This window comes from Plectropomus leopardus, chromosome 21 (assembly GCF_008729295.1).
Source record: "Plectropomus leopardus isolate mb chromosome 21, YSFRI_Pleo_2.0, whole genome shotgun sequence".
In the NCBI taxonomy this organism is placed as follows: Eukaryota; Metazoa; Chordata; class Actinopteri; order Perciformes; family Serranidae; genus Plectropomus; species Plectropomus leopardus.
This window is the reverse complement of record NC_056483.1, coordinates 16,871,059-16,898,739: the sequence shown is the minus strand read 5'-3', so window position 1 is coordinate 16,898,739 and position 27,681 is coordinate 16,871,059. Positions and strand designations below refer to the sequence as shown.

The 27,681-nt window shown below is 38.8% G+C and overlaps 1 protein-coding gene across 1 annotated transcript in view; it reads left to right on the top strand.

Moving 5' to 3' along the window:
- The first annotated feature begins 1,549 nt into the window (after positions 1 to 1,549).
- The window catches only part of LOC121960505 (receptor activity-modifying protein 3-like), a 37,275-nt gene continuing 11,143 nt past the window's right edge, over positions 1,550 to 27,681 (top strand). The window contains exons 1-3 of the mRNA XM_042510236.1: positions 1,550 to 1,902; positions 26,913 to 26,942; positions 27,335 to 27,494. Of these exons, the coding sequence (XP_042366170.1) occupies positions 1,851 to 1,902; positions 26,913 to 26,942; positions 27,335 to 27,494 (242 nt within the window). The 5' untranslated portion in view covers positions 1,550 to 1,850. The remainder of the gene's footprint in view (positions 1,903 to 26,912; positions 26,943 to 27,334; positions 27,495 to 27,681) is intronic.

Below are 27,681 nucleotides of genomic sequence, written 5' to 3'. Positions count from 1 at the left end.
TAATCTCCAACATTTAGATAAGCAACTATTACTTTATTTCATATTTTTGTCAATAGTTGTAACTTATTACAATTACATTTATTTTGAAAATGAATTACATGTAACTAGTTTCACCTGATGGACAGTTTGGAAAAGATGGATGACCAATAACTCTTGCAGTGAAAACATGGACACCTGACTCCTGTTGTTAAGATAACAAAAGTCTACTGCTAATTAGAGGTAATTAGCTGAATGCTGAAAGCATCCACAGTAATTACCACAAAAAGAGACAAAGGCGCAAAAAGATGCATTTTGACTTCCAAGGAATACCAAACAACAATACAAAAGACGCAAAATCACTACGAAGTCTTTGTATATTTCTCCTGTGTAAGGGAGGTGGTGGGGCCTTTTGTTTTTCTGTACCCAGGGGGCCATTGTTTCATAATTGGCCTATGCACTGAAGGCGTTAATCACATCTGAACTGGCTCCTGGTAGACTGAAGGTTTGTGTCACATTTCTAAAGGAAACCAGAGGAGGGCAGTGTTGCTTCAGAGACAAAAATGCATCAAACAGCATTTCAGGTTGATGGATTAATTTTAAACCAGATAATCGTAGATCCTAATTCCATAATATTTATAGGCTATCATATTAATGATGTTTTATGTTTTATAACATTAAAATTGCAATGAAATTATAATAGACAAATACTGATAGACAAATACTGACATTGCAACGTAATAATCTCATCAAGTCTCAATCAATATTATGCATACTCTTATCGACATGGCCCACCAGCAGATGGAGATATAAAATACAATGCTTTTCAATGTATGCAATATTCATTCGTCTTGCAAAATACCTGTTCACTTTGATAATTAAAAAATATATAGTTTGTGATATTAGTTGGCAGAAATCAGCATGTTGGCCGATTTCAATATTTAATTTTAAAACCAGTGTCTCCCAATATCATCGTTCATCAATAATAATAATAACAACAACAACAATAATAATGATAATAATAATAATAACAATAAAAATAGCCATCATCATCATCATCATAATTCTTCTTAGTTTTAGTATTACTAATATTAGTGTTTGTATTACTATAACAATAGCCCAAGTTTACATTTATAATTAAAATACAGGAACAAGGGAAAACACTTTTTCTTTGCACTGTTGCTGGATTCTTGTTGTCTTCTCTATAAAGCCATTATAGCAGCGTTACCCAAACCTCTCCTTAGATTACCACGTGTCCTGTATGTTTGCTCTCTCCCTGCTGCAACACAGCTGAATTAAATGATGAGCTTGTTAAAAAGCAGCTTCGGGAGTTAATTGCGAGTTGATCATTTGATTCAGCTGTGTTGGAGCAGGGAGAGAGCTTAAATACTGGAGGACAGGTTTAGGAGACGCCGCACTATCTCACATTTACAGGTCTCCAGTGATCGGGATCCAGGCTGCGCAGTTACTCAGTCAACATAATCTAGTGTCAGTGCTGTGGAGGAACCCCATCCTCCTCCTCCTCCTCCTCCTCCTTCTCTCCGCCTCCCCCCTCCTCCCACAGAGGATGCGGGACAGTGTGAGTGGTCCTGAGCTCTGACTCCTGACGGCACAGAGAGGTGGCCGCGACCATCACGAGGACAGTCAGAAATCACTCTCGCTCTGGGATCACATTTCTTTTGTTTTGCTTTTTCTTTTTCCTCATTGGCTTCCCCACTCCTTTCCTTCAATCATCCCCTTGACTCGCGACAAGCATGCCGGAGCTCGGACTCACACATTTGGGATGATTTTAATAATGGTTCGCTTCAAATGTACATTTCCACCGAGCTGCAGCTGAGGTTTCATTCAAAGTCCGACTGGATTCTCACAGCGTGATGGATACAAATGAGTTCGCAGTGCTGAAACTTTTTGTCGTTGGGATTTTGGGTGAGTAAGATTTATTTTTCTTCCTATTTTTTATTTTTGTTTTTAAATTTGCAATCACATGTTAAGAACCTGGATAGCAAGTTGTTAGAAAGAAATGTCACACAATAGTCCCTTCTGTTTGAGCACCCACTTTCCCACTATAACATCCCACATTACCACACTTATATGTATCTATCATATTATGTGTGTTATGTGAGTGTGTTGGCTTGCAAAGTGCTCACAATTGCTAAAAAGTATCAGGCACATCAAGCAGAGCACATGCAGTGAATGGGGAGTAGAGTAATGCAACCACAGGCATCATGCCCCAGTGGACAGACCTGACCTATATCGTGGCCAATGGGAATTTCTGGATCTGGCTCATTAGCTGGTGGTTACAAGGATGAAATCATGTATGAAATTATGTTTCATGTGTGTGACCGATGAAATGCACACACTAGTTGTCATGATTTGGATGTTTGTATGGGTGCTCTGGACGTGTCCTGCTCCATATCACGCTACAGAGACGCTGGGCATTGATTGAGATTAGTCAAAGCATGAATACCGATAATAATAATTATCTTGAGCACTGGTATATTCTGTAACAGCAGAGTAGAGGCAGTGCTATGACTCAGTGGTGAAGGTGGATTCAGATATTGAGCTGATTTACAGACTAGTGACTCTCTAAGGAGCTGGTTAAGTAGGCTGAGTGCTTTCAGTGAGCAGTTGTTGAGCTGATATTCGGTGTTGGCGCCACCTGGTCTGATACTGATTGAAATGACCCACCTATCTCCTATGTGGACACATGTGTCAGGAGATATGGGATTTCAATTTCAAGGTATTTGGTTCAGGTGGACTTCAGACTCAGTGTTGCTGTTAACCCAACGCCTCTGGAGCGCTGAACCTAAAGGTAGATAAATCACAAAAGCATGAGTGCAACGAGGTTTAGGAAGTCTTTTTGCCATTTTTAAGAGTTTTAGTAAACAAGAGGATTTGGTCCATGTCCCGCTAAGACCTTCAGCCTGGACTCCCCTGGATATCTGCCATGTAACAGCTGTGGCCCTACAGCGCTGTGCGCCCAAGCAGAGAACTAGCTTAAATTGTCCTTTTGTGACTTAAAGCATGTGTTATGCTCAGGCTCTCAAAATGCAAGTGTAATGGAAAACAGGAGACGATCATACTGACTCATCTGTGTTTTGAGAGTTCACAAACGGCAAATTTAGCTGCAGCTGCTGCTATCAAAGCAATAAGAGGTTATATTCCCATGCTGACAGCGATGATTTCCTGTGATGGCTCTTGTCTAAAGTTAAAGAGTTTCCCATCAAAGTCCCCTTTGGAAGAAAAAAAGGTAGAGGCCAGTCGAAGTGCATTAAAAAAGAAACGGATCATACTGATTTGTCATTTTTAGTTTGGCAAGTATGACTTTTAAATTCGTAAGATTGCTGTGGCCTACTGATAACGTTACTGTCTGTCTTTTATCTTGAAATTGTGGTTTGCCCTTTACGTAAGTGATAAAAGACGCTTCACAAGAAGGAGTCCCTGAAAAGTCTTTTCCAAACTATCTTTATGCCTACCATACACTGACGAGCTTGAAAATGTGAGTTTTTAGTCACACAGTGTAAGTTTTGCAAACAAAAAGGGGCTTGCAGATTCACTATTTGCAAGACTACAACTAAATTACTTTTGAGATTATTTCCCATCCTGCTCTTGGTGGAAAATATAATGCCAAACTCCTCATGTGTTCTCATGAACACATAAGTTTAGAACCACAGGATAAAAGGAGTCATGTTGTATTTGCGTATAAACTTTACATTTTGGATTTCGTCACCTCAACTCGCTACCAGCCTCTATTGGTTAGTTGTGCTATTTTAGTGGGAGGAGACCTCAAGAATGAGAGGCAAAGCATTTCAAAAGTTTACATTTCTCATAAAAAACTAGTGCTGGTTGGTGGACCATATACACATGAAATTAAAAAACAATTCTTGATCACTCCACAACTCTAGTTTCTCCTTCTTCTTCACAGCTCAAGAGAACTAAGACTTTCTCACATTCATGCATCTCCCAAAGCCTCATCCATGTTAACTGTCTAAACAGTTTACTGCTTTATGTTTGGCGTCGGAGAGAGTGCAGCTATTGGTTGCTGACACTGTTTACGTCATTGAACTTGAGACCGCTCGGATTGAGTTTTATGGAGATCACGGGACCAACTGAGGCAGAACTGATTTAATTCCATCGTTGGAAATTTGTACCAGTGAAATCTATTGAAATGTTTTTGGGTATAAGGCAGGCATTGGTCAAAAAAAAAGAAAAAGCTTCTGCAAAGCATGCAGAAGTGATACAGGATAAGACGATGCTTGAGATGAGACAGGAGTTCTTCTAGAAATGGATGTTTGCAAGAAGCTAGTGAACTAGTTCTCCTGTTATTTGACTTGCCCCATAGCTTCCATTCTCAAGTTAGTTTGTCGCTGCTTTTATTGCTGGTCAAAACAAATTTCACACTAAAGGATTTGGACTCCCAGACAGGTCCAGATATCTAACCTTCAAGATATCGCTCAGGCATTAGCAACGTATTGCCGCATCTCTCAGATTGTGTCTTTGAAAATTCCTCCTTCAATTTCTTACCTGTGATCTGGGACTTCTGTCGGTGCTAACCAAAAACTTTCAGCGGGTGGAAAATCAGAGCTAAAATCGTGTTGTGTAAACTTTGCAGAGGGCCAGTGTGGTTGATGAGGCAGAGTACAAGGTCCCCATCTGCACAGCAGAGAAAGAGCGATTCCCACTGACTGCAAAGCATCTGCTTACCCCAATAAACAGCTATTCATGCACTCTCACAGCAAGGGAAAACGCCTTGGGGTTCTTCTGTTCCATTGCCATCTGAAAAATAATGTCCATGTGATTTTTTTTTTAGTAAAATGCTATTCATAGACCTGTGAGATGGTGAGATGTCAGTGTGTTAAGCTCAGCTCAGTGAGTATAGCTGACGCCCATATGTCGGGCTGTTCCTGTGCACATGGAGGTTGTTATACACGGTGGTGTTTATCACCTGCACGTTCCAGGAATGAAGTGCTTTCAAGTTTAGTGATCAAAGCAAATCATTTGTTAAATGAATGAAGAAAATGTGGAATGTTGGTTTCTGTCAGGCAGCAGGTAAAGGACAGATGGTGTCTTTAAACAAATTCTGGTTCGTCAAAGTGCAACTTGGTCAGTAGAAATGTTTTTATTTGCACTTTTGACTTATATAAGCCAAAGGATACATTTGTTTTTTTTTATTGCTGTCAAATTCTATAAAAATATCAAATCCAGCAATACGTTTATGAGACATTCATGTGAATTTGATGCCTGATGTAGCTCTTCATGTCTGTCATTGAACTCCGCTGTTTGTTAAGTGTGAAAGACACATCAATGACCGATAGCTTATTTCTGACTCAATGCCACACACCGAATAAATCTGCCGCTGAAAATGGTCCCCCAAAAATGTACAGTTTACTCCTTATTGAGTAACACTTAGAAACGTTGCATGATTTGAATACATAGCAATCTATCTTAAATGTTATGATACATACAGTGATTTTATTCTGTAGTCTATTCTATTCCCATCACATCTGTTGCATATCTGTCCGTCCTAAAAGAGGGATCCTTCCTTTGTTTTTGTTTTTTTTCCCTGTCAAAGGTTTTTTTGGGCAGAGTCTCGTTTTCCTTGGAGAAGAGTTGCGTGCCATACAAGCTGTAAAGCTACTAATTTGTGATTTTGGGCTATTTAAATTAAATTGTCTAGACTTGACTAAATATTTCATTGCTGTCCAGTTAAAATGATTTATCTCCTTGTGAGACATTGTTGGTTTGGTTCTTTTTTTAGTGTTTGCAGATGAACATGTGAAAAATATTACAAACCTTATTTGGCAACTACACAACTACACACAACAGTTACAATAACTCCCAGATGTGAAAAAAGTGTCACAAGTTACATGGAGGGGGGATGTTAAGACAGAATATAGAACAGCTGCAACCCCTCTGTGTTGTAATTTTAGACTAAAATCACCTTGTAAGGTTGCTGGATGTTACCTAAACTTACAAACACATGAAAAAAACAGCAACATATAATGAGAATAAGTATTAATTACACCATACAGTACTTCTTCTCTGCCATACTAGGACTTTTTAAGCATCCACATGTCCACATTCCTGTCAATGTACCCAAAAAGAATTAACACATAGGTTTAAAACCAGTGGAAACATGCTTGACGTAACAAAGCCTATAGGTATACAGATTCACAGAGACTGTTATGTTTGAGTTTTCTCTCCTTGTATCTCAACTCAGTGGGCGCATGTTAAGAGCATGATTAATTTTTCAGTTGCCTGTTAAAGATTCATGCACCAGAAGGGTCTTGAACTTTGTCTCTTCACTCATCCTGCTCTCATCCAATGCTGAGGTGTTGCTGACTCCAAGTCACAGAGCGTGAATCTGACTACGCACCATATGGTCAGCACATTTCAGAGGCTTTTTATACTATGTAGATGCTTCAGTGCTTATCTGTTAGAGCTATCCCATCTGACCAGCGCTCGTTCAGAAATTTGAGTAAAAAGTGTACCAGAAGTTGCAGCATTTTTAAAGAAAAGTGCCCACTATTCATTGGATTAAGCTTTGCAGATATGTGCATTTGCTTTTTCATTGTGTTCTATGTTAATAAGCTAAACATCTTTGGGGTTTAGACTGTTAATTGGACAAAAAAAGAAACTTTTTTTCCCCCCTATAGACACAATGATTGCTTGCTTAAGAAAATAATTAAGAAACTCCACTTTAAGGAACAGCGTGTAAAATTCTGGGGGATTTAGGATTGCAACCAGCCGTGACTCCTCACGCTTATAATTCCTTCAGTGTTCAGTTCAGGAGGTTTTTATCGAGAGATAAATTGTCACAGGTCCTGTTTCTACAAAGCAAACGAAGCAGGTGATTTACACCGCTCAAAAAACAGAATAAAGCAGTTTCACGTTACAAATCAATCAGTTAAATCGCGTTCCTCCAATGCAGTTTGGAGCCAAGCCACAAGCCAAGTTACTACTAATGTGCGCTCACCTTTTTTCACTGATAACATCCAGACGTTTAGGAGATTTTTACCAGAAGCCAAATTATTTGCAGTGGTCTCCTTCTCTCCAAAACAAACAGACACAGTGATTTAGACAGATAAAAACACTGAATGAAACAGTTTCACATAAAAAAAGAAAAAAAAAATCAGTCTCAGGTGTGAAATACAAACTAATGCAAAAATGCCAATGGCCCTATCTAGAGCCAGAGTTTGGTTTGTCCATTTCAAACTACTGTAGAAACATGGAGGTGCAACATGACAACGTCAACATCTCCACCTGCTCCCTATGTAAACGGCTCTTCTAAGGTCACAAAAAACACGATTCCTACTTTCAGGTGATTATGCACTGCAGAAAACATACTTATTACATTATATTCTATTTTTTGCCAATATATCCCCCTAAATCCTACACACCAGACCTTTAATGCACAAGAGTAAAAGCTATGCAGTCAAAGCTATTGCATGCATTATTTATCTTTAAGCAGCTGGCCTCTCACTCTTATGATGTCACAAGTGCTTAAAAATGCTGCAGATGGAGCACATTTATTTGTACGACAGCTCAAATAGTCAGTGGAAGCAGCAAAAGGACAAACCAAGCGCTCATTATTTGAACTCATTCGTGGAGGACGTCATACACGGGTACAGGCTCCTCAAGGGAGCAGCAAAGAGGGCAGAGTTGGAGGATAGTAGTTAGTTGTCTCTTTATATCAGAGTGTATCTCTGACAGGAGGTGGTTTTCTGCCAAAGGCCAGTCATATTCTCTATCACAGAATATAATAGGTGGTAATGAGCTCTATTAAAGTGAGAACGGAATTAAATGTGGAACTTATGACTAAGAATAATGATAGATGATAGACTGAAATGAGCTAATTATAACAGGAGAGGGCCATGCTGAACGATAGAAGTCATTTCATTTACATTTTTGGTTGTGTGGCCAAAAAGTAATTTTCCCCTGAAATGAGTTAAAATGACAACAGCAGACACAATATAATGACGAAGCTGTCAGACAGATTGAATGAGGAAAATACTCCACATCTCTCTCGGTTTACCAGCTTGTTAGACAGTAATTCACTGCGCTCTGCGTGAATCAGTTGTTGGTCGATACTCTAAAGCATGCTGAGATTAACCTTTAATTAACACTCAAGCATCCTTTTACATCCAGACACAGATCCGGACTCATGTTGAGGTGTTAAGAGGGCTTTTGTAACTGAGGAGAGCTCTTTGTTAACATTTCCTCACCTCATAAATAGTTTGCAACAGCTGTAAGACATTAAAATATTACAGGGATTATACATAAAGCTCACTGGCAGGCTTCATGGTTTTACAGTGTTTTTTGGAAGTTTTTAGTATTGGGCAACAATGCATTACTAAGGGAAGGGGGGTAGAAAAGGGAGCGGAGTTAGATCTTGTTTTTTTTTGCTGAGTGGTGTCACTTGTGGGTCAGTGTTTGTTGGGACTGACCTGAAAATTAAAAAAAATACTTGTGATGTGGAGTTAGAGAGAGTTGACTGAACCTCTGTAGCCTGTTCCTCTTATTTGCTTGACACCAGGTGCTCAAGGCAACATTAGCACTCATGGTTTTCTACACAATCATTTATTTGTGGCAGCCTGCCATGATTAAAACATCTGCTGCCAGATAGAGCTGGACCGATAATTAGGAGCATTGTTGAAAAATGTATAGCATTTGATTATGCAGAGCGTACTCTGCAGAAGCATCAGAACATCAGACGCCATGACAATGAAACTTAACTGTTCATTCTGCTCGGCCTAAAAGTTTGCTTTCACCCACAACAGCTGCTCCTCTTGTCCATTGATATGATCGATCAGATCAGGTCTGTATGGATCAAGAGATCAATGAATCACCCCGTGAGTCCCAAACTGTTGCTGAGGAAAAAAGAACTCATGGAGAGCTCAGTTATGTGCTGCGTTCACAGACTTGCAAAAACCTCCAAATTTAGAGAGGGGACACTGATTGAAACAAAGGGGCTCACATTTAAAAGAAAAGTCTGAGTATAGTGCATTCGCAAGGTAGAGGTACAGGAACACCACTCTGACAGACAAAGCGCATGCAGAATTGCATGATCACAGTTTATGGACTTTTATTCATTTTAGAAAGGACAAAAAAATCGTTCACTGTCTTCAAAGCACAATGTAACAAACAAATGTGAGTCTTGTAGTAGTCAGAACTACAGTATTTTACTTTCAAATGTAGTGGAGTCAAAGTAATATGTCACAAAAACCCTGCAAAAACTGTACTTGAGTACTTACTGTCCACCATTAAATTTACCCTTCAGCAGTCTGTGTATTTCTCACACATAGACAAAACTTGGTTATACTGAGGTGTCTGACAGCCAGATTGATACTTTGTTAGTTTGTAATTAATATAGTGGAGAGCAAAGAGAGCGCAGCACAAAAGGGCTCCTCCAGTGTTGATGCAGTTCTCTCTGGTATTGGACCCGAACAATCATGTCAGTGAAGGTCTAAGATTCATTAATGCCCTTTTAACACTCCCCGTCTGTCCGCACAGTCTCTGACCTAGTGTTGCAATTTATGACTCTGTCACAGTGTCTCTGTTTCTGCATGCCAAACTCTCTCTCTCTGTCTCCTCCCTCTCTTGTCTTTTCTTTCGCCCCTCTCTCATAGGCAGGCAGATGAACAGCTTGTTGGCACTGTGAATGCATCCAGGCTGAAGTCTTTAGCACTGCTGGTCAAACAACTGAAATGAAACCTTTTTTTTGGGGGGTCAGTTCCATTTTGTCCTATCTGTTTTTCAAGAGAAATGGTGATGATGGGGTATTTTAAAGTGAAAAGATTTGAACATCTTTGTATGTATGTGTTACATCAGAACTTATCTATGTCCCTTCGTAAATCCATCACATCCCTGATGAGATTTTGTTCAGAGTCAGAGTGATAGTGCATTCCTGCGCTGTGCTCTGGTTTTTATCACACAGATTGTGAGAAGGGACTGTAATTAACGGCCAGAACAAGCTGACATATTTATAACAGTTCGGCTGTGTGGGGACGGCATCAGTCATGGGGTAAAGTGTTTACTGCTGCTGTGTTTTTAATGAATTTGGACATTTACAGGACGAATGCATCAATTTTACGTGTTGTTTTGGCCACAGGAGGCAGAAAAGTAATCGAGCTTTTGTGACTGAGCTCAGTCTGGATTTAAAGAACTTATTTATCTGAGAAGAAAAAGTGACCCCATTTCAATTGAACCTCCAAATTTACAGCTTTTTTTTTTCTTTTTTTTTTTTGCATGTAACCAGCTATTTAATTGTGACTTCTGTCAGGAGCATTTGGTGTTTTCTTAAAGCCTGCTGTGGATAATGCATGCCCGCTGTGATGATATTTGTTTGCTTTTTTGTTGGAGGACAGCACTCCAGTGGGGCTAATGTTTGTGGTTTTCAAAGAAGGGGTGAAACAGATGGCTTTTGGCCATTTTTTGGCTTCTATGTTTTTGACTTAATTTTGAGGTTGAAGAAAAGTTCATGGGGAATACTGATGAAAGCCCGAATTGTATTGCCACTCCAATGCTATTTTTCCAGTTAATTACATTTGGTTGAACGATTGGGAATTTATGTGTGCTGATTCCGCCAATTCACAGCATTATAATTGCCTCCTTATCTGTCACCAGCAGCCTGCACTGTGAATCTGTGTGAGCGTCATGCTTATATGATTACAGGCTTTCACAAAAATAAAATGCTAAAAAACACTTTTAATGATAATATTTTGATTAGATTCTCCACCACGTACAAAATGTTCATGAGATGCTCAGTGCAGCAGCTCCAGCACTCCCACAAACAAGAAGTGATAGCTCGTAGACAGATGGATTCTCTCTCGACGGGGGCCGATTTCACTGAAGCTTGGCTGTAATTTTCCTCTCCACATGGTAAATCGACTGCATTTATATAGAGCTGTTGTCCCAAAAGCCCTTCACGTAGCCTCACATTCATCCAAAAATCCTGTCGAACACAAACCCCGCAATCACATGCTGACCTGCTTCCCCCTACCTGCCTCACACACACACAAACAGTGTAATAGGTCAGAAAAATTGCATCTCTCTGTGGAAAGCCCCCCAATCATGGATTCTCTCTTCTCTGCCACTGGCATTTTATTTCTGTCTCCGTCATGGTCATCCAGTACTCCACCTCTTCTCCTCCCCCTCTTCCTGCTTTTGTTTGCCAAGTACCCAGAGTTCCCCTCTGTCTTGCACATCTGTGTCATTCTCTAGTCTCCTCTTCCTCTCCCTCCTCCTTGACCCCCAGATCCCCCCACATGGCAGACTCCACTCTGACAGAAACAACCTGTATGCTTCCACTCAAGATCCACTTGGATTTTGTGCAAGTACTGCAAGTGAAGAAGTGATACTCCTCTTCGCTGTAGTTTAATTTTACCCTTGAGAGGCCAGTTTTGGGTTTTTAAAGTAGTCAGTCAGTATGATTACATGATGTTAGAAAAAGTCAAACCAAAAGCTGCAGTTCCTTGAATGCCTCTTGAGGCTGGCTCCAGAAGTGAGTCAATCCCCCACACACCCCAAAGTTAAAAAGCCCAACTTTACAACAGCCAAAATGCTGAACTCAGATAGATTTTGTCCCCTTCAATATTTAAACATGTACATTTGTCTCACCCCTGATAGAAAGTAGCAGAGGACTTTTATTTTGAGAAAAAGTAAAGACATTTACATAAACTGATGCACAAATTGGTGCATAAAAAAAATCAGCAGAATGCAGAGAATTAAGTGTTTGATATGTAATAGTTTATGACACTCATATTCATGTGTACTCTCAATGTCCCCTCAGATGCCCTTGTACTAAACCATAAGAGAATAAAATGTATTGCCTTTACTCTCATCGCCCATCTGATTTACCACTTTTACTATCTCTTCCAAACATCCCTCTTGTTCAGTTACAGTTTCTGAATTCATTTTTGTTTGCCTCACCTGGCCTCAGCTGCTGTCTGAATAATAATCACCCATCACTGTGGCCTTTGCACCCGCAAGCTTTTAAAAATGATTTTAACTTAGATTTAAAGTTGTCCCAAACTCAAGACATTCTAACTTTTTAAAAAGTTTACGTTGTGTGTCTGGCAGGTCTGACTCTCCTGTGTCATTAGCATTTAGAAATGTGGTAAACTTCTGAAGCTTGCTCTTTCAAGGCTGAGGTTCAGAAATGCTGGTAAACTTCTGCAGTGGCAGACAGCTGGTAGCCATGCCTGACTCAGGAGAAATTAAGATTTAAAAGCTCTCTCTTTGCGGCAGTCCTGTCAAACGTTGACAGCTGACACATGCAGCTTTAAACTGAATCTGTAAACTTGTAGTACTTGTTGGATACAAGCTGGCAAATGTGTTGAAATAACTGTCAAAGCAGAGCTAACTAGACAGCTTACTTTTACATATTGTAGTGCTTTAAAAGATATAATTGCTCACCTTCTTACCACCCACTACACTTTCACATTTTTTGATTAATAATTAATAAGTAGATGAAAATTTGAATTGTGACTGCTGCAAAGTTGACCTAGAAACAGAAGTAGTTAGAGGTACAAAGAGAATCGGAGACATACAGGATATAGAAGAAACAGCGATTGTGTTTCAGAGCTGATCTGGTTTGCAACTGTAACCTTTCAGTCACCTGTTTGCTAAAAGATAAAGCCACTATGGCTCCATTCCAAGTGAGGATAATATATATAGAACATAAAGCCTTATTAACAGCATTTTTTGTATAACATAATAATAGATCATAAGACACATTATTAGAACATAATGCAGCAAATGACTAAGTAATGCAAGATGAATCACTTGTAGCAAAGAACCTGCAGAAAATGATCACCCTTTGCCATAACCACAACTCTAAGGAGCTTTTCTAGCAATTTTTGGGGTTTTTTCTGCCCCTCAACTTTACTGTTTTCATTCTCTCTCTCTGCTCTTATCAGCATTAATTCCATCAGTTTGCTGTTTTAAAGCTAAAAAAAACAACATTTTTTTGTACAAACTTCACCACACAGCAGACAGACATAGTTAGTGATTTGCTTGTGAACATAGAATTTAACTGCTAAAAGACAGTTCCCCAAGGTGGAGACCAAAAGCAGAGCTAAAAGTAGAGCAAATTCAACTGAAAATTCTCCAGGTGGCCAGAAGGATGACTCCAAATAAATGCTGATATTCTTAGCCATATCATTTTAATAATATGGGATATTGTGCCTATGATGAAACCAAAGTTCTTGTATGTGTACACATACCTGGCCGATCAAGCAGATTCTGATGTTGACAAAATGAGGAGTTAAAAGTTAATGCAGCTTTGAAAAAAATAAAAAAAATAGCTTTACATTAGAATATTCTCACCGCCCACTGTTTCTTTCATTTTTAAACTATGCAGAAAAACTGCCTCTTTATTATTTAATTGTCACTGACCCTCTGTGTAAAAAGAGGTCCTTCATAAGCACAACTAAAGAAAAACAGTTTAAAAAAAGGTACTCTCAAAAGTCTTTATTAGTCTGTGCCACTGAAGAGTTTTGTCACCCACAATAACCCAAAATGCTGCCTTCAACCCTAAGAAGAAAATGTATTGTTGGGTATAACAGTGGAACATGGAAATTTTTAGTAGTTAATAGTTAATAGTTGAAAAACACAAGCTATTTAGCTTATGGTGCTTCACAAACTTTTATTAGTATAGTATAAATGAGTTATCGCACGGACCATGAATACAATATTACTACTTTGATAATAGCTTATTAGTAGAAACACTGACCATTTTCTCAGACTGAGCAGTCAGTACATGATTTTGTTCGATTTGTTGTTGTACAGAACTACTGTTTTGTCACAATATGTTCAGACACTGACATTTCACAACAGTCTTGCCAATAGTATGACTCAACAGTTTTGTTTTCTCTTTCTAACCTTGGACCAGCAGAGAGATGCTCTCATATGCTGACAAGGATCTGTAGTGATGCCGTAATGTGACCTGCACAGGTCAGTGTTTCTGTCACAACAGCATCCTCTCCTGGTTGTTTTGTCATATGAGGACACCATGGTAGCCTTTTGTGGATGCCTCCTCTACAAGGTCATTCATTTTCCTGTCAGAAAGCTCTACAGATAAGATGGATAACTGGCAGTCTCTCTGTCTGTCTGCCAAAGAGATATTACTGCAGGAGGGTGAAACAACTGAGAAGTTTGTGAAATCAATTCCAGTCCATCTTTAATTTCAAATCTTAGGCATGTCTAATTTCAACATTAAAGGTCCCATATTGTAAAAAGTCACATTTTCCATGTCTTAATAATAAACATATAGATGCTATATAAATATTGCCAAAGTATCAAAACCCCAATCTACAAAGAAATGCCCACAATCTGAATTTTGGACACTGTGCCTTTCAACGAGCTGTAAGGACTTCTGTGAAGTTGTGATGTCACAAGTTTCAGACACAGAGTGATGTGATGTGAGTTCAGGTTTCAAAGGTCTAACTTGTTCTCAATAAACTTCATAAAAAATTACTGAAATTGACACCAATGTAAAAACAATACCTTAAAAAAAAAAATCAATGCAGAGAATATTATTACTGAATGAAAATGAACAGTATTTATTTAATGCTCTTAATATTACAGCAAAAGGTTTTGCTGTAATTTACTTCTCAGTGGAAACACAAAAGCAGCATGTCACCATCTTCCAGAGACCACAGAAGAAGGAACCTACTCCTGTCACTTCCTCCTCCTGTAGTTCTTCCAGCTCATCATCCATGTACACAATAACATTGCTCTCCAGTCTGAGAGCATGTGTGTGTCCTGAATCACTTTTGGAGAAGACTCTCTGGTTTCCCCTTTCTCCAAGTGAAGTAAAATGTGTCACTACCACATTGGCTGAAGATGTGTCCTCACTACCATCGGGTGGGCTTACAGTGGTGGCCACCTTCTCAAGAGAGACCAGTGGAGAAGCCTCCCTTTCCTCAATAGGTCCTTCCTCTCCATCCAGCTGAAGGTGAGCCTGGCTGGATGCATCAGACTGCACTTCAAAGTCCATATCTTGGATAGCAGAGTCCTGAACCAGGGATTCCTCTGTCTTGTCCTCAGTCACATCATTTGGCAAAGTGTCAGTATTTTGGAGTTCCTTTTCCAGCTCCTCCGTGGAAGCGACCTCTGGAGGAGCCCCGCTCTCCTCCAGAAGTCCCTCTTTCAGCAAAATGTGAGCCTGGCTGGATGCATCACATTGCACTTCCAAGTCCATATCTTGGACAGCAGAGTCCTGAACCAGGGATTCCTCTGTCTTGTCCTCAGTCACATCATTTGGCAAAGTGTCACAGTCTTCATTCAGATAAACTCCTGGAGAAGCCCCGCTCTCCTCCAGAAGTCCCTCTTCCAGCAAAATGTGAAGCCTGGCTGGATGCATCAGACTGCACTTCAAAGTCCATATCTTGGACAGCAGAGTCCTGAACCAGGGATTCCTCTGTCTTGTCCTCAGTCACATCATTTGGCAAAGTGTCAGTATTTTGGAGTTCCTTTTCCAGCTCCTCCGTGGAAGCGACCTCTGGAGAAGCCCCGCTCTCCTCCAGAAGTCCCTCTTCCAGCAAAATGTGAGCCTGGCTGGATGCATCACATTGCACTTCCAAGTCCATATCTTGGACAGCAGAGTCCTGAACCAGGGATTCCTCTGTCTTGTCCTCGGTCACATCATTTGGCAAAGTGTCACAATCTTCATTCAGATAAACTCCTGGAGAAGCCCCGCTCTCCTCCAGAAGTCCGTCTTTTAGCTGAAGGTGATCCTGGCTGGATGTATTATTCTGCACTTCGTGGTCCATATTCTGGACAGCAGAGTACTGAGCCAGGGTTGCCTCTGTATTGTCTTCAGTCACATCATTTGACGTAGTGTCAATCTCTTCATCCAAAGTGACCTCTGGAGAAACCTCACTCTCCTCCAGAAGTCCGTCTTCCAGCTGAAGGTGAGCCTGGCTGAATGCATCAGACTGAACTTCATAGCCCATGTCTTGGATAGCAAAAATGGTGCCTTCTTTGGCAGTGTGATAGCTGTCATCATAGTCCATTAGATGAAAAGACTTGGAGGACTTGTCAAACCTCTCATAGATGGCTTTGACCATGTACCGGGCGTACATGGTGCAGAGGCGAAGCAGAAGCGTTTTGGACATGTTTCCAGCCAGAGAGAGGCAGGGAGCTGCTGAGTTAGTCAGTAGTTTACCAATCTCAGCACTGGCAGCTTCACGCTTGTTTTCGTGCTGTGGTTCCTCGAGGAGGAACTTGAGAGCGATGTCTACTACCTTTGGTACCAAGGGTGCAGTACTCTGTTCAAGCTGCGAGATCTCTGCTAGGTTTGGTGTCTCCTGCAGAGACCAGGCCGCCTTTGATCTCAATGCCACTGAAGATTTTTCAGCAGCTTCTTGTTCAGGGATTTGAAGGAAGGTTTGTACTACGTCTTCCTCTGCTGCTGTGTGTATGAGCGAGACAAACATCTGAAGGCCTTCTAGTGTGACAATCCTGCCGAAGCAGCTGTGAGAGACGCTTTTCTTTGTCCAGTTCTTCCAGGAGCTCTGCTTCCATCTGATGGAGACAGAAGTGTCTCGCTGTCGTCCAGGCCTGTCAACATCATATTTTAGTTAGTCTCACAGTAATGTAGCTAATTTCACATGATGCTGTACAGTTGGCATTTAAAAAGTCAAGTCTGTAGATAGATTACTTACTAGTTCAGCCATGAACAGATGATCAATTTCTGTCCTCTCAATTATTTCTTGAAACCTGCAAAAGTGAAAAAGTCTTGTTTTTTAATCTTTTCAACTTAAAACATTGGTAAAATAGCTCTTATATACTGTGTTTTCTATAAGTGTATAAAACAAGGATCAGTTTGACTTACTCCTCCAGGAAGCTTCTTCGTGTCAGCAGCCAGGTCTTCATGTGTCTGACAGTTAAATAGTCAGGAAGTTGATCCTGGTGCTTCATGAGCAGAAACTGTCTCAGCATCATTTTCTGCAACACAGATTGAGTACAGATACACTGTAAGAAAATTTCTGTACAAATACAGTCAAATTCTGACAACAATATAAGGCCTGCTATGTTAAAACACTGTACATCTTAATGCTTTTTGCAGGCAAAAATAATGTAAAAATCAAACAGTCAAATGTTAAGACAGTGAAACACAAATACAGGTGAATTACTTTACTTTTACTTACTTGTTGACACAGTAAAATAATGGTAGGACACTTCAGCTGTCAGTAATTAACCATCATTTTATGAGAAAATTTGTTACAGTGAGGGCTCTCAGCTGCTCAAAGAAACACCGTACTATGCTACCAATGTTGGGAGTAACTAGTTACAGCATTACTTAATTTAATCAAAACACAAATGTAATTGTAATTGGTTACACTTACTGAGAAAAAATAGGTAATTATATAAGTTACTATTCAAAATGTTGGTTATTACAAAGGTGTTACATCTGAGTGTAAATATTTATATATAAATATAAGTGAAAAGCTTATATGATAACATTCATTCTGTTGCTTTAAATTTTTACATCTCTAATCTTGATTCAAGTCATATTTAAATGTTTGAGGAAAGTTTTGACAGTAAGCAGTGTTAAGTATTGTTGTGTGACATTAACCCTGCCTGGTTTTTTAAATTGTGTTTTTAGGACTTTTCAGTTGTATAGTCCAATGTAAAAACATTTGTTTAAAAAGTCAAGTTACACTAATTTGATCAAATAATCAAAATGGTTACATTTTTGCATTTTTTAATAGGGTAGCTAGTAATCTATAACCCATAACCTTTCAAAAGTAACCTTTTTTAACACTGTATACAATTAACTTAAATATAAACAGTACATTTTCACAGTCAAAGCTACTTACTTCTGCTAGGTAGCAGTGCCGCTCTTTTTCTGAGAAAGAGGACGGTCTCATCTTTCTGACTTGCTCAAAAATGAAGTGGGTGTCCATTTTGTCGAGTTTTGAACAAGACGAAAGCAGTAAACAGGTTTGTAGAACGAGTGAACAAATATATGTCTCTCAGAGGGTCTGGATAGCCGAGTTTTCAGATACCAAATGAGGGAGAATCTTCAGATGCGGCTGTATTCAGAGCCTCTGTGGAATTTAGAACTAAGAATGTAGAATTGTGATGTCATCCCTGAAGTTTGTCACACAATCTAATATGCAAATGAGGGAAACAGAAAATCTAAATTAGCATGTTATTGTTTCTTTATGAAACTGAATATATGTTTTGGTCCAAAGAAACAATACTGACAGTTTACAGAATCCATATCTTTAATACCACACATCCCCAAGTGTCCACTGATTACATAGTCTTAAAGCTTTGACATCATATATATATATATATATATATATATATATATATATATATATATATATATATATATAATATATATATTATATGTGTATATATATGTGGATTAAAAGTTTGAGAATATATGTGAAAGTTAGAGAATATATATAAACTGCATTTGACGTCATCAGAGACGTTTTTCGCGGTGATACAGACATTGTGGCAAGATGAGCAAGTCAGCAAAAAAGCTGATCTGAGCCTTTCCTACGAATAAAGATATCAATAACAGCCTTGCAAATGCATGTATGGGCCAAAATAATAAAAGTAGCCATACTCAACAGTACTACGCCACCGAACTTGAACAGGTTTTAATATATATATATTCTCAGATTTTAATATATATTCTCAAACTTTCGATCCATAGATATATATATATATATTGTCATGTACCAACCTAAAAATGGCCATAATATGGGACCTTTTATTAAATATCCCCATGTTGATTTTGATATATCAGCATCTGTGTCATATATGAATAAGATAAGAGTAAAGAGAACCAGCATCCTTTGGAGCAACATATTGCTTGAGTGCACAAGCTGATGGAAAATCCCTGCCTACATGTTGGCATCCTTCTCAGCCTTCTCAGAGAAAATAAACTACGTTCAGGTGAAGGAGGGGAGATAAGCGACATCCTCTTTGAAGAATGTGGGAAACACTTGTGTGAACATGTGTGTGTGTGTGTGTGTGTGTGGCTGCCAGTCATTTGGTTTTGTTTATTCACTCTGCTTAATTTGATGAAAGTAATGATATGAAGGTCTCACAACTAATTTCACAGTGGCAATGATGGGTACACATGTTACCTGAAGCATTTTTTAGATGTAAAATTGAGTTACATCTGCTTGCTCCCTGTATGCCCACATCACACTCTTCAGCACCTGACATTCACTTTACTCTGCCTCTGCTCGCCATTGTTAAAAGGCTTTCTATTCATCTGTAGGCGAGTGAAAATATTACTTCAATCTGCTTCAGTGACCTCAGTCATAGTTGAAGGAGCTCTGAATATGAGTGGAGAAAGAATACCCAAGGAGAAAGAAGTTACTTTATCCATGTAAAAGCTGATTTTATTTTTAATATTTCATAATCTTTCTGAGGAACAGTTAGGCGATACTGAATGTTCTTGGTGTGTGACATAGATGGCAAGCTCTCACAGTTAAGTTGTTTTATTGTCGTCAACTTTGTTCATATTAATAATAATTTTTGTCATTCACAGCCTCACAAACCTCTTGCTTGACCTCTGATCTTAACTAGTAGTAGTATCCATTCTGTTTCTTGGCGTCCTTCTGGTCTGCATAATTGTCATCTGCAATGGACACAGAACAAACAATTCCTTGGGAGCTTTGTGTTCTCATTGATCTCTGCTTTAGTTGTCTTTGTGCAGATGGTGAACACGGGGGGCGGCATGGCTTGAAAAGCCAAGAACTCAATGATCTTCAAAGCAGAGCAGGAGGTCGGGGCTTTAATCATGAAGGCTGAGTGGTGTTTGCAGATGAAGAGTCTGAAATTAATTCAGAAATGGAGATTTTTTTGACTGATATACTTCATATATACAAAGCTTGTTCAGAAATACTAAAGTGGTCCCCCCTCCCCGTGTAGTCTGATTTGCCAACAACTCAGTGTGTCCAGTTTGCTGGGTCTTAAGCCTGATCTATGGTAGGGTGCTCAACATGTTTGATGAGTGTCACGTGTCAGAAATCAAATGGTCACGTGTAGTTTTCAATTCATGCTTCGGCAAAAGGTTTTAAGTCTTCTCCATGGTAACCAGAGATGCCCTGTATTTTTTATGGCTTCTGTTGCATTTAGTTCAGTTAATTGTTAGTTTCCTCTTCACATCAATCAATTATTGATAGACAATCCAAGTTTTCAGATGTTCAGGAAGCCAATGTGCATTTCTCTTCCCATTTACAAAAATCTTTCTCACCCTGTTATTCTCGCCATCTGCCTGTAGAAACCTCAACTGATTTTCAATGAATTTGGATTGTCTGCATAGAAAGACAGATGATGCAGCAGAAAGATACAAAAGGACACCTGATTATGTCCCTTTCTAATTTCTGAGATTAGAATTTAAATGCAGGACACATTATTGGTTGGGCATTGATATAGAGTCGGAAAAGACCTATTTCTTATGCTGTTTTTATTATTTCATCTTCAATGTGTTTAAATTAACAAAAAAGTTTGTAGTGTCAAGAAATCAGAAGTTCAGTTTACAGAATGTTTTTCTTTTAAATCTGTCTGTTCTTACAAAACCTACTCTGCACTTATCTGTGCTGCTGACGATGACGAGGCAGACCTGAAATAAAGTAGAGGTTGTTAAAGGCTGTTTAAATCGGTTTAGACAGTGCTGACAATTCATCTACTCTCCTTCATCTTCTATTTCCTCTCATCTATATTCATCTTGACAACCTAACAGGCCAGTGGATGACAGCGTGACAGTGTGCCAACTGAGCCGTTACCCAACTGCCATGCTGTCAACCAGTGTGTAACACCTTCAAACACCTTGATTTACTTTTCTCCTAGTTTAAAATAGCTCTGCTTGGCCTGCATAATTCACAAGTGTAATGCTGTTTCAATGTAAACCTAAGGCGACATTTTAGGTGACTCAACAGTTCTAGCTGAGTGCAAAAGATTGGTTGGTTTCAAGCCTACCTTTATCGACAAGTAAAGATTATTGCTTCAAGTTTTGCTGTGGATCTTACATGGAGGCTTGAAGGAAGTAAATGATTGCAGCCTATTAACGTCTTTCTAATTTTAAACCCTCCCCATGCAGAGAATCTAATGAACATCCTGAAGTGTGGGTAATTCCTTCCTTTATGCAATACACTGGAACAAAACAACACTTAATTATGCCAGGTTTATTTCATCTGCATCTTTTGAAGAGTCGGTTATTGCTCTAGAAATAGCAGTTTCAGTGTGTTTTCAAATTAAAGCTTCTCTATGACAAGCCAAGAGCCTTGCACAATTTTATGCAAACCCAGGGAAGAGCTCATTGAACAATCAATTGAACAATGAATATGTTAATTTGCCGTTCTTACGTTTAGAAAACTTTGATGCTGACGTGCAAGCAGTTTCCCTTTTTATAATCATAATTGATGTCGTAATTTCATGAGGAGCTGGGCTTGATCCACGATCAGTGGCGTCCACAGTGGTCAGGAAATGCTTCATTAGCATAACTGTGAACCCTGTGAACCTCAGTTAAGAGGAACCTGATAAATGGATTGAAAATATGTACAGCAGCTGGATGAATGAGTGCATAAATCATCCATCCACATGTGACTGATGAAAGATTTAATGACTCTGTTGTCTATAGTACCCCATGATTAAATTGCAGTTCTTAATGTGAAGCTGTGAATTGTTGAATTCATTACTTTTTAAATAATTTCTTTTCCTTTTTGTATGATGTGAAAACTCCATATAAAGAATGCAGACATATGCCATCTTTTTTTCACCACTCAGCTCATGTAATTCCAAAATGGCTTTTATGTATAGTTACTGCAAATGGACACCCATGGTTTCAGTAAATTGAAAAGACATTGCATTCAATTTAAAACTCACAGCCTATAGGTGTGTCTGATAGTAGAGGCAGCTTCAGATAAATTGCTTGCTGCTACTCATTCTCTCTGCAGACGCATGTAAGAGATGCTGCTGGATGGCTGTTAGTGTCACTTTATTGGTGATAGTTCCTGTGGTTTTGTTCTGCTTTAGACAAAAGAGCTCTGCGCTTGCAGATATTAAACACATAAATGCTGTTATCAATCTTAAAATCTGCACCAATCATAATTTTTAGATGAACAATGACTTAAATGACTAGTTTTGTTTAGAGAGGAGTCACTTGTACTGATGAACACAGAAAGCATTATCACTTGACTCTGTGGTTCCCCCTTCAGCTATATAGAGAGTTTAGGGCCCAAAACTTTGAAATTCTGAACACTGATAACATTGTAACTGCTGGAGATACACAAATTTGCTGATGCAGTGTCATTATCTGCCTGTTATATATGGAACTACATCCACCAGCAGTTTAGCTTAGCTTGGCACAAAAACTGGAAACAGGGGAATCAGATAACATGGATCACTCCAAAGGTGACAAACTAGCCCATATTTCACAAATTAACACATTATATGTCTTTGTTTGAAATGTATAAAACAAGAAAAAACAACAGACACTTTTGTATTTAGGCTAAGTTGCTGGCTATATATTCATAATTAACTGACCAATGTAGGAGAGAAAACAATCTCTCATCTAATTATCGGCAAGAAATAAGCAAATTAGCCTATTTCCCACATTGAAAATTGTTTTTTTTTTGACTATTAGTTGGCCATCAATTCTAATCTTGCCTTGTTGGGTGTGTAAATGAGCAATTATTTGCAGATTTGCTGCAGTAACGTAACAAGTCAGTGTTGAAAAAAATCTTTCCACTGCTTCTAAAAGGTTTTTATCTTGTTTCTAATATTTAGTCCTCCATCTAAATCCAGAGTGCTATTGATTTGGCAAACTGTCACACACCAGGATGAGCGATGCACCGAGCTGCTATAATTACTCTGGCATGAATCACTGAATAACTCAACCAAATCTCCCACATACACACTCACATGCTGCTCATGCCAGTTCTGCCCGTGTTGCCTCAGCACACGGAGCTGATGGAGTAGATTTAGTTTCAGACTCCCCCCTGCTGTTGTGCTGAGCTCACGCTGAAGGGAGTCCTGCTGCGAGATTGTAGTTTCAGGTTATTTTCATCGGTTCCTCCATCCTGCTCGTGTTTAATTAATTATTTCAATCACCTGTAGCTGGTCCCTGTATTAACAGCATATGAGAGTGGTGAATTAAAAACAGCATGAATTTGTGCAATGACATCCGAGGCACTCACTTCATCAAAACTGGGAATGTGCCAGTCAAATCATCCACTGTGTATAGTAAAGGCTGCCCTCACCTTGAAAGCACATTAATTTCATTCATTTCATATTTCTTCCATTCTGTTATTTTCTAGAAAAATGTTTTTGCATAACAGACACCCAAACTATTAAAATAAGAGCGTTTAATGGAACTATGGCAGCAATATTTCAGTATTTTAGATTGTTAAACTCATTCGGGTTTGGTTATCTGGACATGTGCTTTATAGTACAAACATTTATCAGACAGCCGAGTTTTTATGCTGTTGAAATCAGTGAGTAATATAACTTGCTTGGTATGTAGTAGGTCATTTAGAAGAAGGTCCAATAGTAACTAGCTGAAAGGGGGCATATCGCCATCTACTGTGGCAGAGTCTGACATACTTTCAACAATTAATCCATTCTCCCCTGGTGCTTGTATTCTGGGACAAGGACAGTAGTCTAGTAAAATGATCAAACTATAACCATAACTCAACTTAACTGTGTATCTTAACACACTGACTTTCAAAGCAAGCGTCAGGATTAAAAAGAACTAGGGCGTCTGATAAAAGTTTACCTCAAAACAGCAGCACTACGTCACTCACAGCCATTTGGAACATTTCAATAGAAAATAATGCAAAGAGACTCTCATGCATTTCATTCAGTTTGGTTAGAGCAAATAAAATAAACAAATATAGTAATCCCAGTATCAAGTAATCTCTTTTTAGAGACAATAGTCTAGCTGTATCTAGATTACTACCAATTTAAACAGTTACTGTACTGGAATACAGTTACTCATATTTTGTCTTTTAAATACAATTCTTACTTGTATTCTGTAACCTGGTTAAGCATAACAAGGTACTGACAGCGTCCTTCCTGCTGTTGCTCAGTTCTTAAACAAAACAGTAACATATTCACAATTGTTGCAACCCTTATGAAAGAACCTGTAAAACGTCTAGACATAATCTTTTTATAATGTTGTTGTAGAGCTTGTGCTATCATAAGTGGGTTGTTATCAAAGAGAACATATGGGATATTTGGTTTTGCTGATTCCTGCTGCACAGGAGCTTATGTACTCAAGATATATTTATGTTGGCCGTTATACATGAGATGTTATTTTTGGACCGGCCAGCATGGGGCTTATTGTTGGGAAAAATGAAATACAACAGGAGACCTGTGGGAACCAGAGGGCTGAAAGCCAAGTGAGAGGGAGAGCTTTCAAAGAGTGCACTTTTTAGAGTGCTCAGTAATTTGCAGTGATATTTGATTTGATGTATTGATTATGAGACACAAAGGACATATTTTCTTTTGATCTTGAGAAAGGATTTTCTGTCTGTCAGAGACGATAAGAAGTGGATCTTAAATCTTTAAATTTTACTTTGTGACCTTTGACTAGCTCTGGGATCCTTAGACAGCGCCCTTTTCTGTCTTTCATCTTGTGCAATAAAGCTGAGGGTGACTCACTTATTACCTTCAGAAAAGTCCCTGTCATCTTGTAAAGTCTTTAATAGAAAAGCTTTTACTAACTTTTTACTAGGAAATCTGTGACTGCATGTTCTTGCTCTAACGTTTATGCAAAATTTTCAAATGCAGCAAGTCCAGTTTAGCTTTCCGAGGCATTTTGAAAAAACGTAAGTTATCAGCTGGAGTCTAAGTAGAAAAGGCGGGTTGAGGGAGCAGCATTGTAAAATGGACATCACGCACAGTATTTGACAGAATTACTTTTCCATCAAAGCAATAAGAACCCATATTTTTTTCAAGCCATTATTCCAGGCCTTGGGCATTTGGCACACTTTGGATAATTGAAAAGTAAAATGCTTCCTTTTTGGAGACTTCTTTCTGGTTAGAATTATTTTTTTTCTTTCCCTGTTGAAAGTATTTTGACCTGAATTTTTAACAACAGGGTGTATAACTGTCCCTTAATAAGAGTTAAGACAAAACATGTTTAACTAACCCTAGCCAGGTGGGTTTTGTGTTGACACAACACAAGATTGATAATTGAAAAATAAAGAAAAACAAGTATCAACATACCTGCCACATATAAAAAAAGAAATCATTCATGATTTGCAGAAATAAACAAAAACAACATTTATTCTAGTGACTGGATTCAGGGTATTTTTTATTTATTCAGCTTTTATGTTTTAAAATCTTTTGATTCTTTAATTGCTTCAGAGCACAGTCAAAATAAAAAAACAGACCAGAATCTATTTAAAAACGTGTTCTATCCTTAATATTTAAGACAAACACATGAGATGAAATCATCTCATCCCATCACAAACGCTCCATCTTAAAACATCCTCACAGGCTCAAACAGGGAAGCCTCTATATTTAGAACGCTAACTTGGTAACAGTCTTTGTCCTGCAGGGCGTCTTCAAACTGATCCTCCGCTTTGTACGCGTGGCACTTCAAAGGGAGATGCACCTTCCTGTGCAGCAGCACGTTTAGCTTTGGTCAGTCGTACCACTCATGCGGTAAAAATGAGCTGCTGTGAGCAAGAGTTTGGATCAGAGAACAGGGAGGGGTGAGAGGGAATTAAAGTTTATATGATGGATGCACTTTTGCATTGAAGAGTATCACTGGTATACCTCTATATTTTTTTTATATACTTGCTCCGGGTCTGTTTTTCTCTTTCCTACCTTCTGCTGGCTGAAAATAAGGCAACACAAAGACAGAGGGAAAAAAAAAGAAAACCCACTGCATACCACAAATAATGGAGCTTTTTTTCTTATTCATTCATGATAGTATTCATGGGTCTAGGTTCTTGGTTTTTGATATGTCACTGATAATCTGCCCCAGTCACTTAAAAATAACATGGTTGGGTGTGACCATGCTTTTTGCCCTGTGGTATACTGACTAAGGCCATTAAGACTAGTCTGTAGCCATGCGTGTGCAGCAGAGGCTGATGGGATTAGTTTTAATGCCAGCATGGTTGAAAATGCAACAAATAACTAGTGTTGGGAAACTTGCACCTTTCCCATTTGCATGTTGTTGTCCAACTGGATGGACTGGTAAAAGGTGTTTGTTTTATGTTGTAAATGGTTGCGATGATTTTACAGTTGCTGGAAAATCTGTTTAAATGTCTGTTTATTACTGTCACTGACTGCTGACCCGTTAGACCTCTAACTGGACATGAGGAGCTGCAGATTTTCTGGAAATTGTCTCAGCTAAAAACATCAAGCCTTACCGCCTATTACGAGAAACATTTTGGATTTCGTCATGGCTCATAAACTCACATCTATGGAAAAGTTTGGTCTCACTTTCAAATACCCCGAAAACTCAATTTGGTCTGTGCAACTTGATGGGGTGCTGTCAAAAATAGATAGGGTGCATTTTTTCTTGGCTTCGGGAATGCTTTTGTACATACAACTGCTGGAATTTAAGCAATGTCAAGAGTCAAAGAGTGGTGTAATCAGATCAGATGGTGATCTACAATCTAGTCAGTGCACGTTTCTTGCACTTTACATAAAACTTTAACAAAAAATAGCAGACGCTACTATTTTGGGTAAAAAAAACACAATGTAATCAGTGCACTTGTTTCGCAAAAAAAGTTCCGATGTGATACGCCTGTAAAGTTTTTAAAGTGAATCAAGAGCAACAGAAGCAGTAAATTAACAGATTTAGTTCAATGTCATGTCATCTATGTATCAGAAAATTCAAAATAAGAAACAACTGTTTTTTTACTGAATTTATTTGACAGATAGGAACCATGTTGTTTCAGTTCACTATTAATGACATCTTATTTCTTTCATTACAGTCAATTCCTGGATAATGAGAGGGTTGTCAGGTAAGCATGTCCGTCCATACATACACCCATACATCATACAGAATAAGAAGAAGCTGTTTCAGTCTCTGTTAAAACTAACTCAATGCTGCAGAAAAACAGAATACAAGAAAGAAAAATAAAACTGTGAGAGTGAGACATATTGAAACTGACATTTCCACTGTTCCAAGAAAGTATTGGGTGAAAATTAAACTCACAGTGAACAGTATGAAAAAGTCATAGCTTTGTGACAGAACATTATGAGAAAAAGAAAAATGTCAAAAATGCAGTATAGCTCATAAATAATACAAAAGCACGAGTCAAATGACCACGAGCATCCATCTTTGTCATGTTGTCATGACTGTCAGAAGGTGGTACGTGACCCATTAACACTCTTCTTCTTTCTCTCTGTTCAGCCACTGACAGTTTGGACATAGAGCCCACTTCCCCCCGGCCGGGGAGAACCTGCAATGAGTCCCGTCTGCAGTGGGAGGTGGAGGTCTGTGGAGAGGACTTCAAGCGGGACATGTCTCACATAGATCCACAGTACTGGTGTAACCTTACACACTTCATCAGGTACGGCCAAATATATATATCATCTTCCAACAAAATATACAAAGTAACATAGTCGTTTAACCTTGTATCATAAGTAATTACATAATAGAGCAGGATTTCTGTTTCAACCCCACCTTAAAAAGCCGAGTGTGAATGTTAATGATCCAGATGGAAGAGGCCCCATGAATATAGAGCATGAGGTTTTAGC